The following is a 19,115-nucleotide window of genomic DNA, read 5'->3' as shown; positions in this document are numbered from 1 at the left end:
ACTCTCTCCTAAAAAAACTCTTTAATAATTTTAAAAATATTAGAAAATAAGAAAAATGGTCTTTTGTAATTGCCCACACATTTATCATTTCTCAGTGCTCCATGTGAGGATATTTTCCATGTGATAGCCTTTTTCTTCTCAGTATTCTATGTATTAGGAAGACTTCTCTCACAATTGCTCTCTCTCTGAAGCTCTCCTCTCTATGGTACTCTGACCACAAATTCTGGCCATCTTGGCCTCCCTGGATTCCATCCCACATCTCTCAACTCAGCGAGACCTGACTGCCTGCTCCCCACCCTGAACCACTTCTAGGTAGTAAGCTCTTATGCTCAAAGAGTTCATTCTGTTGTTTTTCTCTTCTGTCTTGTGCTCCTTGTTGTCTAAAAAACTTACTTTTCTTTTCCTTTTCTGATTGTTTAAATAGGAGGGTAAGTAATATTCTTGTTACTCTATCTTACTTGAGACCCTCCATTCATAATTTATGCTTGATTTTCTTGCAGCCATATACCTTTTTTAGAAAGCCATCATTTGCTCATTGAAGCATTGTTTATAATAACAAAACCATTTCTTTCACAGAAATTTCAGATTGAACATGTTCAAAACTGAGCTCATGGTATTCCTTCCCAAATCTCTGTGCTCCATCCTCCCCACTCTGCCTCTCAGAAGTCTCCATTAGCAGTAAAAGCATCATCCCAGAAACACATACTAGAAACGTGGGAGTCATCCTTAGCACCACTCTCTTCGTTACCTACACATTTCATCAATGACCTAGAAGTGTTCATTTTGCCTCTAAAATGCAGCTTGAATCTTTTCACATCTTTCTATCGCTACCATCCTTACTGCTCTATGGGCCACACCACCACCATCTCTCTCCTAGATTGTCTTAGCCATCTCCTAAATGGTCTTCTTTATCCATTCTTGTTCCTTCTAATTCATTCTTTACAATACAGTAAGCAGAAAGATTTTGAATTTTTTTTTAAATCAAAGCAGTAGATGCAGAGTTAAAAAGGCGTATAATATAAAACCATTCTTCTGTCCTATTTCTTTCCAGCTCCTAAGCACATTCCCTACCACTTTCTACTTTTCTACTGTTTCTAACTTTTAGTTCCGTAATTTAAATAATGTGCTTATACTGTTACTTCTTGATTTACCAGTTTTAGATACCTGTTCACTTCTTTTTATTCAACTTCCCCCCTTTATTTTAACTATTACAATTTTTGACTAAATCAGTATTATTGTTTGCATTACTTTCACAAGGTAAATACTTTTACTTCCTACATCAAAGTTTATACTTTTACCTTTCCTGTCTTATATGCCTTTTTGTTTACCATTTGCTTAGTTTTCAACCTACTCTGTTGCTGATTTTTCTGCATTCTAGTTTATCTATACATTTCATTGTCAAATGCATTATCTGATAATAATCTCCTCCCTCCTTCCTTTTTTTTTTTTTCTTCTTGTGTACACTCTGAAGTCCCTCTATCCTGCTCCAATCTGGAGTAGGTGGCTTCCAGGTCATGGTGTAGTCAAAGCCACAGAACTTCCCTTCACCATTATCCAAGGAAAATGTCTTCTCTCATATTTGGTCCTTGCATTTTCCTCATTGTTGATTTGCTCATTTTTCCTTTGTGAACTGTATATCCTCCATCATTAAAGGTGAATGGGATGTAAACTTTTAAGTTGTTATATTTGAAAATGTCTTTATTTTGCCTTTTAATAGAATTGCTGGGTTGAAAATTATTTTCCCCTCAGAATTGAGAAGTCACTGTTCAGTTGTTTTAGTTTGTAGTGTTATTATTTATAGTCCTGATAGTATTCTTAATCTTTATTTTCATCCTTTCTGTAGCCTGCTTTTCTCTCTGGAAAGTTTTAGGATCTTTTTTTTTCTTGCAGTTTGAAATTTCATAGTAGTGTGCCTTAATTCCTCCCCTATGTTTTTTCTCTCTTCTCTTTGTTGCTAGTAATTAGTCAGACATTGTTCTTGGATTGATCATCTTACCTGACTTTATATCTCTTCTGTTGGATTTTTTTTATTGTGGCTATCAAATTTTAATTTTCACTGTTTTTATATTTTTATCTGGATGTTTGTTACCCAGGTGTTAATACATTTAAGAGTTGTGGACTTCATATAAGTTAACCCATAAGAAAACAGTTTCTAAAAAAGTGGAAAGAATCTTTCCTCCCCCTTGTTAATATCCAAGATCTGTTTTTTACCTCTGGTTATCCTTTAATATCCTGTTCATCTCTCATGGATGCCATTGCCTTATCTTTCGGGGGAGTTGTAATTAAGAGGTTTTTGTTTTGTTGTGTTCTGTTCTTTGCATTATCTCTGTTTCCCTAAGTTCTTTTTCTTTTCATTTAGTCTCTTCCATATTAGAAAGTCTGTGAGTTTTCCATTCCTGTCATACATTTAGCAGCTGAAAAAAACACACATTTATTATCTCACAGTTTCTGCAGGTGAAAAGTCTGGGCACAGCATGGCTTAGCTGTGTCCTCTGCTTAGAATTTTATAAGGCTAAAATCAATGTGTCAGCAAGGCTCTGTTCTTTCCTGAAGACTCTGAGAAAGAATTCTGCCTCATAGAATTGGGTTCCGTGTGTCTGTAGAACTGAGACTCTCCCTGGCTTGTCTGCCAGCTTCTAGAGGCCTCCTGAATTCTTGAATTGTGGCCCCTTCCACAAAGCCAGAAAGAGCAGGTCCAGCTATTTTTGGTCCTCAAATCTTTATGACCTCTTGTCTCTTATCTTTCCTCTGCTTCCCTCTTCTGCCTTTCTTTTCTGTTAGGCAGGCTTTCTGTGGTTGCGTTGGACCCACTGAAAGAATCCAGGATAATTACCCTAAAATCAGTAGATCAGTAACCTTAATTCCATTTGCAAAGTCACAGCAGTACCTAGGTTAGTATATGACTGTATAAGCAGGAACAGGAATTTTAAGAAACTATCTCTTGAATTCTATCTACCACAGAGTCCTTTCTGTAATATCTGTCAGTCATTGACTGTCCATTCATATAGATAGCTAGTAGGAAGCCCTAGTTGAATGGAGTTTAGCTTGTCACCCCTCTGTAGGGTATTTAGATATTGAGCAAGCTTTTTCAAATGTCATTATCTCTAAAAGATCTTTTCCCTAGGGCTGTTGAGATTCTCCTCTAAGGAATCCTAAAGGGTGTGTATATCTAAGGGGTAGGTTCAATCCAGTATTCGGACAGGATTCATTTTTCATGTCTCTGTTTTCAGTACTTGGTCATGCTTGATGTTTGGCATCAGTGTGTTTCCCATTGGTATCTTCTGCAAATACCTTGATTTTTGTGTGTCCACTTTGCTGAGTCATTTGTTAACTCTCCTATCTATTCTGCCTCAACATTTTCCTGATGTTGCTTATCTGATGTTTTTCTCCTTTCCCTCCTTGTTGGTTCACGTTTTATTTCTTTTACTTCTTGGTATGATTTTGGAAAGGAGTGAAAGTAAGTGCACAAGTGCAACAGACATTTAACCAGAAACTCATGAACACTTTATTATATTATTTATTTATTTAATAAACAACAAAAAGCTATTTCTCACAGTTCAAGAGGCTGGAAATCCAAGGTCAGGGTGCCAGCATGGTCATGTTGTTGTGGAAACCTTTTGCAGACTGCGAGGGATTTCTCTGGAGCCCTTTTAAAAGTGCACTAATCTCAATCATGAGGGTGGAGCCCCCCTGACCTAATCACCTCCCAAAGGCCTTACCTCCTCATGTCATCACCTTCAAGGTTAGGTTTCAGCATATGAATTTTGAGGGGACACAGACATCCAGACCATAGTATTCTCCAACCCTTGGTTTGGACTTGGCCATGTAACTTTCTTTGGCTAATGAGATACTAAAAGAAGAGCTACACAGCGGGCTTGAAATATGTTTATGGAGTTGGGTTTGTCTACTTAGATTCACCATTGACTATGAGAACATGCCACAGGCAGCCCACTGGTCCAAGGAACTGACCCCGACCCAACCTTGCATCCAAGCTGAGCTGAGCCTAGCTGAGATCATCAAAGCCACCCCAGCCAACCTGTAGACATAGGAGGAAAAATAAAACATTGCTCTTTTTAAAAAAATTTTTTTTAAATTGAAGTATAGTCAGTTTACAATGGTTGTGTTAATTTCTGGTGTACAGCATAGTGATTCAGATATAATATATATTATTTCTTTTGATATTTTTTCATTATAGGCTATTACAAGGTATTGAATATAGTTCCCTGTGCTATACACAGTGGGACCTTGCTGTTTATTTTATATATAGTAGTACCCTCAAATCCTGAACTCCCAATGAAAACTTTGTTTTTAAACTAAAATCTGATTATTATTTTACCAAAGAACCCGTCTCTGCTTAGTTCCACACTTCCTCACCCTGTAGTTTTTGAGATATGCATATTATATATATTACATAGCTATATATATAATTTATGTAGTCTATCTTCCACCAGAATTGTATTCTACTTGATAACATTATATTGATTTTAAACATTAAATTTTATTTCTATGTAGTATATCATTTTGTTATAAATAGATCCTGGATCTTTGCTTTGTATAATGACTTATAAATGCTAGCATATCTTTATTACTGCACTATAAGATTTAGCATAAAGGAAAGATAGCATTGTATTTTGGTACGCCCATTTAAAAGTTTTTATATCTCACAGTCCACTAGGTGTATTTTATTTTGGTTTAAACCTTGTTTAATTACTTATGCTCTTCACCAAGCCCACTCTTACATGTGTGATTCAGATTCCTAAGTTCACATTTCTTCTTGATATAAAACACAGTAAATACATAAGTCCTAAATTTCTGTATTAGTGAAATAGTATCTTATGTGGACGGGTAGGTTTACTTCACTTTATTTTTATAATGAAATGAAAACCACTTATTCACAGACTTCATGTGTAGTCAGTGGCTACCCTGTTACAATATAGAACTACCTATCATTAGAGAAATAAGATGTTTTCCTCCCTGCTCCCCTTTCTGTAAGCTACTAGTTCTCAAGGAGAAGTTGGAATCAAAATTACCGATAAAATTGTGATATAATTGATGTATAACACTACATTAATTTCAAATAAAAATATATTAGTTTCAAACAACATAATGATTCAGTATTCGTATATATTGTGACATGATCACCACAAGTCTGGTTAACATCCCTCACTAGAGCTTTTATAAAGCAAGCTGCTTGAATCCCTCCCTGAGTCACTAAGGGTATCTGGGGGTGTGGCCTAAGCATGTGTTTTTCTGTAATTATTTTTAACTTCACAAGCAATTCTCATAGGCACATATAGTTAGGAGCTGCTTCATCTGCTTGTGACTGACCAAAAAACTAGTTCAAAATACACATTCTTCTATTAACATTAATAGCTGGTTTGTGAGCAGACAGGAAATGACCTAGGAACAAAAATCTCAAAAGGATGAATCATGTAGTACAGTGATTCTCAAGCAGAAGGAATGTACCAGACCACTTAGGCTTTTCCAAGTTATACATGGTTCCTTTCGTCCCACTCAACTTGACTGTGGTGAATTGTGATAGAAGCATGGCATATCTCACAGGCATGATTAATTGTATGTCCTTGTATACTTTTTAAAATGTTTACCCTGTACCAGTATATGATTTACTTTGGGGAAATGAATGGGTGGAGAGAGATTACCGCCACCACCCTGCCCCCACCTAATACTGAAGCAGAGAGGACAAGTGATTATTCAGAAGCTTGGAATTTTCTAAGACCTTTATTTTCTCCCAACATGGCAATGATGGCATTTAAAACTGAGAGTACACTGAGAATTGAAAGTGCAACCCATAAATCGTTAGGTCTCTTAGCATATTAACTTGTTTCTTTTAAAAATTGTCAGGAAATGATTCAGTTCTATTAATTAGATAAATATAGCTCAAAGGATATATTTAAAGTATCTTCTGAGTTTCTGAATCTACATAATCATATCAGTTAGTGCGACTGCATCAAACCTCCAAAATTACTTTAAAGGATAAATGGGCTAACTTTGTTATGGCTTGGTTCCTTGGACTCTTAGAAGCTGATGAGGGACCAGGCAAGGAATTCAGGTGAGGCTTTATTGGGACTTGTGCTAGAGAGCAAAAACAAGTAACGGGTTCTCTTGCTCACTGTCCGAGAAGAGTGGTCTGGTTCCTTAAATAGGGTGAAGCTAGAGGTGGATCGGTGGGTCACGATGGAGGGGTGGCTTAGGTGTTCTGCCTACCGCATTGGTGCTATGTGCAGGAATCATGTGCAGTACCCTGCTTTTGCTCTGGACACTTCTGAAATTGGTTGGTTTGTGGCCTTTTTGTATCTTACTGTTTTGTATCTTACTGCCTCCACTGCCTATGTGTGCAGTTATTTTTAGTCCCTTACAGTTTCTTTGTATTCTGTTGCTCAGGGAACATTTGTTGAAGTGCATGTACTCTGGTAAAGCATCCAGGTCCCAGCCTATCTCAATTTGAATATACAAAACTGAAGAAAATCTTTGATTTTTAATTTTTTAACTTTAGCTAAAGAGTATGCTGTACTATTTTTAACTATAAAAAGATATGCCTGGAATCTTTTAAGAAAATGACAATTTAACAAACAAGCATTTATTTTTAACATGATTTTTTTGCTGTTTAGTACTTAAGATGTACTTAGCTCAAATTTATTAATAAATAAAGAGCAGTTATGTTCACCTACTCCCTGGTAACATATCTGTTCAGGATAGTTTTATTGCTAATTCTGTTTTCATGTTTCAGAAAAACATTGACCAGAAAATAGCATGTAAAACAGAGAACAAACAAAAACCTAATGTGTACCAGAGTGTTCCTAATAGTAAAATTCAAATAACCAACAGAAAAACAAATAAAAAACCCATATAGTTATTAAAAAATTGACTTGGATTTCTTTTTTAAACATGGGACAAAGTATATACAAAATGAAATTTTTTCAAATTTCAATGTGGTTTGCAGTGATTGCTACCATGTTGATTTTTACATGCAGATTAACTGATTTGGAGAAACCTCATAGAAGAATGAGCAAAGGAAGGCAATAATAAAAATGCCTAAAAACCCATGAGGAAATGTACAACATCACTAGTAATTAAAGAAATGTAAATTAAAACAAGGAGATAAACATAATGTTTTAAAAATAAGCAAAGCTTTAAAAAAAGTGCCCATCTTGTACCATTTTTGCCTTAAAATCATTATAATTGTTGATCCAATAATTTTACTTCAGTGAATTTCTAAAGAAATAAAATGTGGGAAAATATGTATATAGATAGATGTTTAAAGAACCATTATTTATAATGGGCACAGTGTTAGAAGATGGTTAAATTGTATATTTGCATAATTGTATACATCTGTTAAAATGATCTGATTCACATAATCATATTCCATTTTTCACGAACAGGTTTTAAATGACTTGCTTATATTTTTAAAATAATTTCCAAATTTATGCCATGATTATATATTTTTAAAATTACAGAAAAACATTAATACCTAATACTTATGAAGTACTTGTTATGTGTAAGGAACTATGCAAGGAACTTTACCTGTATTAATCATTTAATTTCCACAGCAACTTCCTATGGTAGTATCATTCTCATTTTACAGATGAGGAAACTTGGACGCTGGCAGGCTAATAAGTAGCTTGCCCAAGTCACACAGCTAATAAATTGTGGAGCAGAGATTTGAATCCAGGTAGTTTAGCTGTGTGCTTCTGCCTCAAATTGTGCCTCAGCACGTCTGCAGCAGAGTGCTCCATCCTAGTTTTAGGTCCCCTACAGATAAAAATCTTCCTGAGTGTGTAATACTGGATTGAATGTGGTGGATACTGTGGGTTCCTGAAGGTACAAGCTGCCCCTGTAAAACTCTGATATTGTGTTATGTGAGGGCTAATGGTCTTTTTGAAAAGCATATGAATCTCTCATTTAGCACAATTCGTTGAGATTTTGTTTTCCCTTGAATTGCCATGTCACCTTTGTCCAAAATAAATGACCACCTATATTTGGGGCTGTTTTGGGACCCTCTGTTCTATTTCAGCTTAGTAATTGCACTGTCTTAATTGCTGTAGTTTTATGATATTTTAAAATTGGGTAGGATAAGTCCTCCAACTTTTTCTTCTTTTTAAAAATTGCTTTCACTATTGTAGAATTGTTCTCATTTCCTTATAAATTTTACAATCAACTTGTTCAAGAGTAAGTTGGAATTTTGACTGGGATTCCATTGAATCTTTAGCTCAATTTGGGAGGGAACTGACTTCTTAACCATTCTTGTGATTTACGGACATGGTATGTAATATGTAAAAAAATATATATACACTTACTTGGGTTTTTTTTTGTTATTTCTGTGTAACCATTTTGCTGCTCATCAGGTTCTTCACATGAAAATGAATAGAATAAACAGAAACTTGGAGCCATTCACAATATCATAGCAGAAAAGTTTGAGTTCATTAAGATTTTGAGATTTGGTAATGATATGAAAGTATTTTCTCTACATTTACTTCATGAATCTTGGGTAACTTATGACATACATAATGAATGAGGGCTATCATATAGACATTAATTTCTTACAGTTTTGGATTAAAAATATGTAAACAAGAGTTCTAATTTTTTTTTCTGTACCCTAGTAGATTGTTACCTTTCTACTTTGAGGTAACTACATTTATTGGATAGTTTTGAATTAAGAGTGCTTTGGCAGATTGTTTTTGAAACAGTCAGTCTTTTGCATGGCTTTAATATCTGACAAAACACATACACACATACACAGAAGGAAATTACAAATTCTTATCTTGAAAGTGATTAATAAATATGGATTTACCAAGTGTAAAGTTTTTAATTTTTCCATTATTTTAGTAAAATAGTATTTTCTTATTTTAACAGATATCAGACACCCTGAAGAGCTTTCTCTCTTGAAAAAACCCAGAGATCCAACAAAGAAAAAAAAGAAGAAGCTAGATGACCAGTCTGAAGATGAGGCACTTGAGTTAGAGGGGCCTCTTATCACTCCTGGATCAGGTGAGGCTTTGACTAAGCAGGGGCTCAGTGTGAGAACCAGGGACTGTATGCCTGTGACTTTTTGATAGTGAAGTAAACGGGCTGTGTGGCTCAGGAGACTGGTCACGTTAAAGAACACTCTCCTTGAGCATCTTTTCCCTCAGTCTTGAAATAATCACTGGAATGTGTCGTTGCAGCTCATCATGTCACGTGTTAATAGTTGTATCAAGAAAAACTGGTTCTCTGCTCAGAAACAGTCAACAGGGTACAGTACCTTAACTGGACTCAGTTCTTTGTTTTGTGGAAATGAGAGAGTTTTTAGTATTTAGTTCTGTGTTTTTGGTATTTTGTGAAAACCACTGCTATTTAGTTAAGACATTATTACTTCCATCAGGTTGTTTAAAACCTTCTCTATGCTTTGCAGGTCTCTTAGTGCCTCTCTACCTTTTTCCTTTTAAGGTATTGCTCCTTTAAGAAGCTTTCTCAGATTTCCTTCCATTACCTCCCTAACCTGAATGAGGTATCTTTCTGTCATAAGTCACCAGGCTTTTCTGTTTGGTATTTTACTGCATGTTCTCCCCTAATAATTGTGAGCTCCCTGCATGAAGAGCCTGCCCTTCACCTTTTTGTTTCCAGGACCTAACTCAGCATATGGCATCCAGCAGGAACATAAATAGGCAGTGTGTTTTGAGTAGCTAGATGACCAATTAATTATATTACATGGTTCTTAAGTCCTGGGACATTATAGTTTCCCACGTTTCCACTGGCCATACATTTACTAATCCCTTTCTTAGGACAGATCCCTGAAGCAAACATGTAAACTAATTTTACTAATCCAGTTCACTCCTGGTTTTTAAAATTCTGGGATGAGGATGATGGTGATAAAAGTAAATACTGAACATAGAGCTTATGTATGCCTAGAACTAGTTCATATACTTCACCTGTGGAAACTCATTTAATTCTCACTACAATCCACTGAAGTGGATTATGTTCTTACTCACATACAAAAATAAAGGTATTTGGCACAATAAGTTTAGGAATGTCTAAGGTCACATACCTTGTAACTTTTACGTCACTACCCAGGTACTGATCACATTTGGGAGATATGAAGAAATAAGAGTCCTTACCCTTAAGTAGTTACTGTATTTAAGAAGGTAGTCTATAAATATTAAATGATTGTTGTGGAAAATAATGTTATAGGAATTCAGAAGACAAAACAATTCCAAATAGGGTACATTCAGTTTGTGAATTAGCTAGGATTCCAGTGGCTAGGATTTTGAAGGGAAGAAAAGGCAATCAAAGCAGAAAGAATAATATTAACAAAGAACATTCTGGCAAAGGAGAAGTACAAGATGTGTAAATAAACCAGTTGAGCCAATTCATGGGCAAGACCTTCCGGGAACTTCAGGATCACACTGGAGGGTATTTAATGTCAGGCCGAGGAATTTAGACAAGTGCACTGTAGGGTCATTGGTTTCTAGAATATGTTACAAAATGAACAAATCATTATTTTAGAAAGAATATCAAATTTAATTCCAGTAAAATGTGGAGGAGGGAATGAGGGGAAAGGGGTGCAGGCATTGGGTGAAGCCTGTAGATTAAAGAGGTAAAAGAAAATAAAAGAATGTGTCTGTCATTAGAATAAGGTTAATTTTAAAGTCTGATTTAGACCTGATGATTTATATTGATGAAGGAATCTGACAGTAGACACAATCTCTGCTTTCAGCTAGTTTTTAGTGTGAATGGAAGCTCATTTCATTCTTAAAATGAAGAACTACATAGAAAAGTATATTTATGGGATGATTTGGAGTGGTTGAAATTAGGCAGGATTGGTCTTAGAATTGCAAACGAGAGCTTTTATATAGTGCTTTGAGAAAAGACAATTGGAAGAAAAAGGATGATGAATTATGATGAGGGAAAGCTACAAATCTTTAAGAGTAAGTAACTATGGGTTTCTTTTCTTTCTTTTAAACTGAGGTGTTACACATAGTAAAGTGAACAGATTTTAAACTACAGATGAATATTTACAGATGTATATACCTTGTAACCACCCAGAACATGATACAGCACATAGCTTGATACCAAACCCCAGAAGGCCCCTCGCATGCCTTTTCCCAAATAACCATTTTGCCTCTCATCACAGAATAGTGTTGCCTGTTCTTGAGCCTCATATGAATGAAATCATACACTTTGGGCTTTCTTGTGTCTGTAAAGTGATTTTTTTTTAATTGAAGTCTAATCAGTTTACAATGTTGTGTCAATTTCTGGTGTTACAGCACTTCAGTCATATAGGAACATACATATATTCATTTTCATATTCTTTTTCACCATAAGTTACTACAAGATACTGAATATGGTTCCCTGTTGAAGTGATTGCATTTGAGTGAAGGAATTTTTTTAAAAATAGGTTTTAGTTGTCTACACCCAAGTAGTTTAATTAAAAGCATTTGAGGAGTTAAGAAAGTACCCAAAGATAGTGATACGGAGAGGGCTGATGACCTGTAGGGAAAATGTCCCATACACATGTGAAAAGTAACTTGATCCATTTTAAAAGAAATATTAAATACCTAGTTTGTCTCCTTTTATGATTTGTCAGTCACTTTAGTCAATTATTGGACCAAATACTGAGAAATATGATCAGTTGCTTATTGTGTCCATAATAAATAGCAACAAGTCCATATATCTCAGTTCATGACATCTTCTGGCTGTCAGACACTATGCTCAGTGCTTCACAGATGTTCCTCTACTGCAGGGTGTGATAAGGAGAAATCTTCATTTTACTGAGAAGGAAACAGGCTCACTTTCCCTTTGTTCCCGTGAGCTACTTGAATTGTGACCATGGTTAATAATTTTTTAATACATATATTCAGTCAATGATAACTTATTTAATACATACACTATCTTTCATTTGATCCTCACAAAACACCTATGATTTTGGTGGCATTATCCCCATTTTATTTACAAGGAAAGAACATCACAAGGATTAAATAATTTCCCCAGGGTCACAAAGCTTCGTAAGGGACACAGCTAGGATTCAAATGCAGCACTCATGTTTCTAACCATTATGTAACATCATCTCTCAAATTATAATATTTAAAGTAAATATTTTGTTAATTCTAATAGGAACATTTGATAAAATATTAGTGTGTAAATTATACTTCAACAAAGCTTATTTTTTTCAAAGTAATGTTTCAGTAGGTAAAGAATCATTAGTGAATTAATGATTCTCAGACTTTAGTAAAGTCGATCCCATGTCTGGGGGAAACAGTTTTTCCAAGAATTAACTTTACTGTATAGTGCTGACTTGCAGATTACTAATTTCAGGATCTATTATGTAAATAGAAATAGAAAATTATCTTTTTAGGAGCTTCCCTAAGAAAATTTAAAGGCAGCTAGACAAAGGAAAAGTAATACAGAAAGTAATCAATACTTGACTTGCTTGGCACTTTGAGGAGAATCACCATGCAGCATGCCATTTTTCCTAGCTGGAATTTACCATTTTAAATATCAGAACTTTTTTTTAAGCTATTAATTTTCAAATCATGGGCTTTGTCCACTTTCTTTTATCTATATTTTTGTTTTAATGATATTAATCCTTTGATGTGATATTTTGCCTATACTGGCATTTTGTTTTCAATTTTGTGGTCTTTTGTTTGCTATACTAAAGTTTTATATTTTTATGTAATCAAATCTGTTAGTTCTGGTTATCACTCTTAAAGTCTTTATAAGTATTATAGAAATTCTGTATTTGCTTTTAATACTTTTATCATTACTTCATATTTCTATATTTAATTTATCTGTAATGTCAACATTCATATTTTTAAAATTCACCTGTAATTTGTTTTCTGTTTGGTATGAGCTAGATATTTTGATTGAAAAATTTTGTAAGTGTATTAAATACTTCAGTATACTTTTTTGTTTTAAAAAGGATCTGAATGAATATAATAACCAAGTTATGAGGCAGATTCTACTGTGTTAAAATATAGGAATACTCTCAGAAGCTATTAGGTTACATTGGGTTTTTAATATTTATAATAGGTGGCCCAAGACTGTAGTGCTTGTTTAAGTCTTTATTTCTCATTCTTACAGTTAAGTTACCATTCATATTGTTCAGCAGACTCATGTTTTGTTGCTGACTACATATGCTCCTTCATCTTACCTTGTATTAGTTTTCTGCTTCAAATATAGTTTAAATTGGACAATCAGGGTAACAGGCTAATTGGGATTGTCACTGAACTTGAGGCTTAAAAGAAATTTAAAATGCACATACCCTCTGACCCAGCAATGCTGCTGAAATTGGGAAATAAGTACAGAAATGTTTATTGGAAGGCATTGTTTGCAGTGGCAGTGGTGACATCAGTAGTAAAACTCTGTAACGAATAAATGCATACCAGTTGGGAATGACCTGAGTGGTAAGTTACGGTACCCAGGAGGCACCGTGCTTAGCTGCACTCAGACTGCTGATTTATAGCTTTGCTCTGCAGCTTACTAGCTCTTGACACTGGACAAGTATATTAACTTCTCTGTGCCTCAGTTTGCTCCTCTAAAGTGAGAATAATAGGGTTGCTGGGAACACTAAATAAGTTCTTACCACAGATTGCCTAACAAAATAAGAACAAATGGGAACAGTGAATTGATCAAATGTGAAGCATAGGTTATACAAAGTATAGGAAAGTAATAGGGAAGGGAATTGATTGTGTGGGTGATTCTATTAAATGTTGTGTAATTTAGGGGAATATATTTTCTGTTTTAGAAACTTCTTAAGGAAAAATGTCAGTTCTAAGTTTACTCAGTTTTGAATAGTAATTATAGTTCATCATACCAGGAATGAATTTTCAGTATTCTGTCATGTTTAGTAAAAGACTTATCTGCTAGGTCTTTGAAATTAACAGTGAGAAGATTCTGCCTAGGAGGTGATGTTTCCCCAAACTTTATTTACATGTATACTCTCTATAGCAGAATTATTCTTTGCCCAACTGAACTGGGCCTCAGTTTGCTCCTCTAAATTGAGAATAATAGGGTTTGGGGGAGCACTAAATGAGTTGTATTATTTAACAAGATTCAGATTCTACAAGTTGCTTTTAGAACATTTTCTTTTTAAGAATTGTGGCTAGAGGACAAAATATAATAAATAGAGTTAGGACTTTGGAGGGGGGTGCTTTTATTAATGTCATTCTGAACTTAAAAAAAAGGCTTAATTTAAATCTCAATTTTTGTAGTTTAAATGACAGGATAGATCATCAGTTGACTAATTCATGTAGCCTCTACTATATGCCTAGGCCTTTAAGAAGCAAATTAAAAAGACAATATCCGTACCTTCAGGGGTTTAATTATAAAATGTACCTTTCTTAGCCTCTTTCTAGAGCAAAATTTTATTTATCCCTTTGCTTTTAACACTTTATTTGTAAATCTTTTGGGACCAGTTCAGCTATTCACTGAGAAAACATCAACATAAAATTATTCTCTTAATTTATGTGAATCTAGTCAGCTACATTGAGCTGTCTTAAAACATGGCATGGTGATTTCATGTAACTAGAGCACAACCTCATTGTTCTGAATTGGATGAACTTGTTTTACTTAGGTTATGGCTCTATGGTTCTTTATTCTTAAATCCACTTGCAATATTTACTTCAGTTTATGATTCAGTTAGGAAAAATCTGTTTTTTCCCTTTCACATTTTCTCTTCATTTTCATTCTTTGTTTCTGTCTTCTATTGTTGCCTTTCCTTTACCTTCTGAATCCTTTCTTTCCTTTCCTATAGGCACTGATGTTCTTTACATTGGCCCTCTGAAAGGTGAGCCTTGGCACAATTAAAAACAAAAGTGTTGGTCTGTCTGCTTCAGCAATATCCTTAACTTACATTCTAACTCTCTTGAACTGATTTTTTTCCCCTAGAATTTCTACCAACTTAATTTTATTTTTTGACCTTGTTATTACCTGCTCTTAATGTTACACAAGTAAAGTTAATTTCACATGTTTTCAAGACAGATAATGTACTAAAGTTTTCCCTTTCAGAACGAAGCTTGTGCTTCACAGTGTGCTTTATATAATTATAGCATGTATTATTGAAAACTAAGGTACTATACTTAATACTTAACTACCTGTTTTTCATGTTATTTATTAGGAAGTATATATTCAAGCCCAGGACTTTATAGTAAAACAATGACCCCTACTTACGATGCTCATGATGGAAGCCCCTTGTCACCAACTTCTGCTTGGTTTGGTGACAGTGCTTTGTCGGAAGGCAACCCTGGTATACTTGCTGTCAGTCAGCCAATAACATCACCAGAAATCTTGGCGAAAATGTTCAAGCCTCAAGCCCTTCTTGACAAAGCAAAAATCAACCAAGGGTAAGTTTTAAAATATAGATAGAATTTAAAAATTTCTTTATCCACATAAAGTAGAAATACTAATTCTGTCTCGTTTTGTTCCACTGCTCTTGTTAATTTGTCCAGGTGGCTTGATTCCTCAAGATCTCTCATGGAACAAGATGTGAAGGAAAATGAGGCCTTGCTGCTCCGATTCAAGTATTACAGCTTTTTTGATTTGAATCCAAAGGTACCGAGGGTTTAGAGGGATCCCTTTTTTTCCTTTTTGTTTGTTTTTTGGAAGTTGGTCGGGTAAGGAATTGCTTGGATATATATAATATATATCAAGTGTTGAATAATATTAAAAACTCAAAGCTTTGGACAAAGGCATCTGTATTTTAAATTTTAAGTCTATTGTTTTAGTAGGTTGGAAGCATAACTAAACCTTTTCTTTTTTGTTAAGATAATTGAATTTTTGGTTGATCTGTATTTTAAAGGGACAAGTTTGGTACACAGAACTGGTAAAGTTAGTTTATGTGGCTTTTTTATTTTTTTTTTAACATCTCTCTTCAACTGTACTTTAGGTGAAAGGAAAGTTTTCTGAAAGATTACTGGTTCAATTACCTTCAGATTTCTAATTATATATTCCAGAAGATGTTGCTTCAAAAAAATTCTTTTTAAGTCTCCTTTTCTTGCAATCTAATAGCCAAACATTGTATTTTTACTATCAGATGGTTGGCATCATCAGTGCTACTGAAGTACTTTGCCTTTCTGATAAATTTGCTATAGAAATCTGGACATGGCACAGAGATTTGGATCTTTTGCTTTCATATCATCCTTGCAGGTGGAGGGGACCTCTCTTGACTGCTCATCCTTTTCATGTCTAGTTTATAGTCTAGATTTTAATGTATATTTATTATTTTAAATTATTTGCTTAATTCTTTATACAATTGTAAAATGTATATAGTAGAATTATTTAAAAAATCATTTTAATCCCTTTTTTGGCTATATCATACCTAACTTTGGTAAACCCAAAGATGTTCTAGGAACATAGTTACATTTGCAGGGGGTGGGAGGGGGCTATGTATATTGTTAACATTCTAAGATAGTTTTGTTAAGATATTAGTATTTGATTTTTATTAACATAATTAACTGGAGAATTCAATAACATAAGTAAATCTTTTCCATAAGCATGTGGGTGTGTGTGTATATACAAACATACAAACACACACACACACACCCTCTTTTTTAGATTCTTAACATAATTAGTTTCCAAAGACCCGCCACTGTGTCTGAGTGCGCTTTTCCACAGTGAGCAAGATGTTCCCCAAAATAATTAATTCACTGTCTGATTATATTAGTATCATAAGTTGTAATAACAATACTGAAAGCAATCAGTTCTACCTTATTTTAATGTCTTCAAGCTAAATTTCTTTTGTTAAGGGCTATGATAGCTAATGGTTATTTCACTGAAAAAATAACATACAGAACCTACTTCTAATACTGAATACATAAAAATATTTTGGCATATTTTAATGCCACTTTTAATGAAAAATTAGATGTGCGTACATACAGGTATAGGTAACCCTACAGGTAGCTTTTTTCCTTGTTATTAATGTTAAAGGTAATAGAGTACAAAAGAACTGTGTCTCTTTTGCTGCAGTATGATGCAATCAGAATCAATCAGCTTTATGAGCAGGCCAAATGGGCTATCCTCTTGGAAGAAATTGAGTGCACCGAAGAAGAAATGATGATGTTTGCTGCCTTGCAGGTAGTGGAGATTATTGGTAAATGGGACTTTTAAGGGGAAAGGGTTGAGGATTATTTAAATGGTAAAGTGGCACAGTAATTCCAGTAGCATTTTGATAGATAGTGTTTTACTTTTTGCTGTGTAGAGAGTGAATAGACACTTAGAAGGCAAAACAAATACACGAATTTAATTTTTTATCTTATCTAAGTGTTCAGTGGCAGACTTAATACTTTTCTGTATCCTGTAGGAGAAAAGTGTCCTACTCCCAGATGTATATTAGCTTAAAATCTATATTAAAAATCAGATTTTTGAAATGAAGCTCTTTTACATAATTTCATAAATAATTGAGGATGATAATTTTTGTTAAATGGGCTATGGAAGAAATTCATACCTTTAAAGATGATAAAGGTTTAAGAGACTAGTGAAACTAAACAAAAATAAGTTTTTAGGTTGATAATCCTTAGGAAGTAAGTAGCAAACATTAAACCATTGTTTTTCTAAATGTGGTTCTTGCAGACCACCTATTTCAGGGTTACAGTAGGGCTTGTTAGAGTATGAATTGTCCACTTCGCGACTGCTGTCCCCTCTGGTAAAAATAACATTAGGGTGGCATCCACAAATCAACATTCTTAGAGACACTGAGGTCTGACTGACCACTACATTAACCTTATACTTCAGATACCTGCGTCAGGCTTTGGTGAGTGTTCTCAGATTATAGTGGAATTTTATTTTCACCTAAAGTTCTGATAAAGTTGATATTCTTTAAGCACTGGAAGCAAGGTTGACATTCAGTTATGAAAAGCTTTTACTACAATGATTGCATTTTTTCCTTGGTACACCAATATAAATGCTCTCGATCTTCCAAATGCTTTTATGTACCCAGAATAAGTTTTTAGTTGAGATTCAAAAAGTTGTCCTTTAGAGAGGAAGCACAGCTAATTTTCCTTATTTTACTTGCTGAAAGAAAGGAATCAAAATGAAGCTCAGATATGAGGAGAATCTTTGATGGTAGATGAATTAGTTTAATCAGTTATTTTCTAGAGACTTGCTTAATCAACTAGTTAGGATTCTTTTATTGTCTTTCTAGATGGTTCAGATTATCTGAATAATTTCTTTAATTACATTCTGGAGCAATTTTATTGAAAGTTATAGCTTTCTCTTTACATCTTTCTCACTTAGAATATGGGCGTATAATTTTCTAGTGAAAGTTTTGCTAATGACAGAATAATAATACATGTAAAATATACATGGGGAAACCACAGATTTTCTTATATAGCATTTCTTATCTTTTTATTAGAAAAATAATGCATTTTAAAAAAAGCCAACAGATGTATACAGTGCCCAGCACATGTTAGGTGTTCAAAAAAATGTTTGTTGAATGAGTGTACAGTCGTATTGTCACAGAAACGGGATTATTCTGCAGCTTTCTCAAACCCCTCCCCCCTCCACCCAGTGAACATTAGATATTCCATTTCAGTACAGTGGAAAATACCTCAGAAACCATGGATTTTAATTCATGGTAACTGAATACCCCAAAGCATAGCTTTTCTGGACCATTTTAGAATTGAGATTCATTGGAAGAAATCTGGACTACAAGTCCCCTGAATTGTAAGAATCCTTCCTAGAGACTGAACCAAAGCCTCTTGGAAGCCATCCAGTACAAGAAAGGGGAAACTCTGAAAGTATGGCAAGGAGATGCCTGGTATTTTTTATTTTAGACACTGGCTACACTCTTGAACTGTTCTCTCCTTAGGGCCTCTGGTTCCTCGTGTAAAATCCACTGTAGTAAAAAGAAACAAAATAATTCAAAGTAAGAAGCTGTGGATTAAAAAAAAGATAAGTTAGTATCGCTATTTTTCAAGCATTTAGGTCCAAGTATGTACTGTAACATTTAACAGATACCCCATGCACCTTTGAAAGCAAAGCTGGATTTAATGACCAGTCCCATTCTTAGCCAGAATTTCTTCAGTGTAACTCATAAGGACCTTTTGCATCAGAATCATCTAACATATTTAGTAAAAACATAGATTCCAGGCTGGACCCCAGATTTGCTGAATTAGAATCTCTGGGGG

At 34.5% G+C, this 19,115-nt stretch overlaps 2 protein-coding genes across 8 annotated transcripts in view; one reads left to right on the top strand and one right to left on the bottom strand.

Annotated features, from left to right (window-relative positions):
• Positions 1-19,115, bottom strand: part of LOC116664447 — a 142,901-nt gene that overhangs the window by 50,424 nt on the left and 73,362 nt on the right. The gene's annotated exons all lie outside the window — the stretch shown is intronic.
• FERMT2 (fermitin family member 2) overlaps positions 1-19,115 on the top strand; it is a 72,310-nt gene that overhangs the window by 35,388 nt on the left and 17,807 nt on the right. For 4 of the 7 annotated variants that reach the window (XM_032482054.1, XM_032482052.1, XM_032482050.1 and 1 more), the window contains exons 4-8: positions 8,872-9,006; positions 14,747-14,779; positions 15,110-15,335; positions 15,441-15,543; positions 16,957-17,064. In XM_032482054.1, coding sequence (XP_032337945.1) covers positions 8,872-9,006; positions 14,747-14,779; positions 15,110-15,335; positions 15,441-15,543; positions 16,957-17,064 — 605 coding nt within the window. The remainder of the gene's footprint in view (positions 1-8,871; positions 9,007-14,746; positions 14,780-15,109; positions 15,336-15,440; positions 15,544-16,956; positions 17,065-19,115) is intronic. The other 3 variants (XM_032482056.1, XM_032482055.1, XM_032482053.1) reach the window with 1 other exon arrangement.

This window comes from Camelus ferus, chromosome 6 (assembly GCF_009834535.1).
Source record: "Camelus ferus isolate YT-003-E chromosome 6, BCGSAC_Cfer_1.0, whole genome shotgun sequence".
In the NCBI taxonomy this organism is placed as follows: Eukaryota; Metazoa; Chordata; class Mammalia; order Artiodactyla; family Camelidae; genus Camelus; species Camelus ferus.
This window is presented reverse-complemented; position numbering and strand designations above follow the sequence as displayed.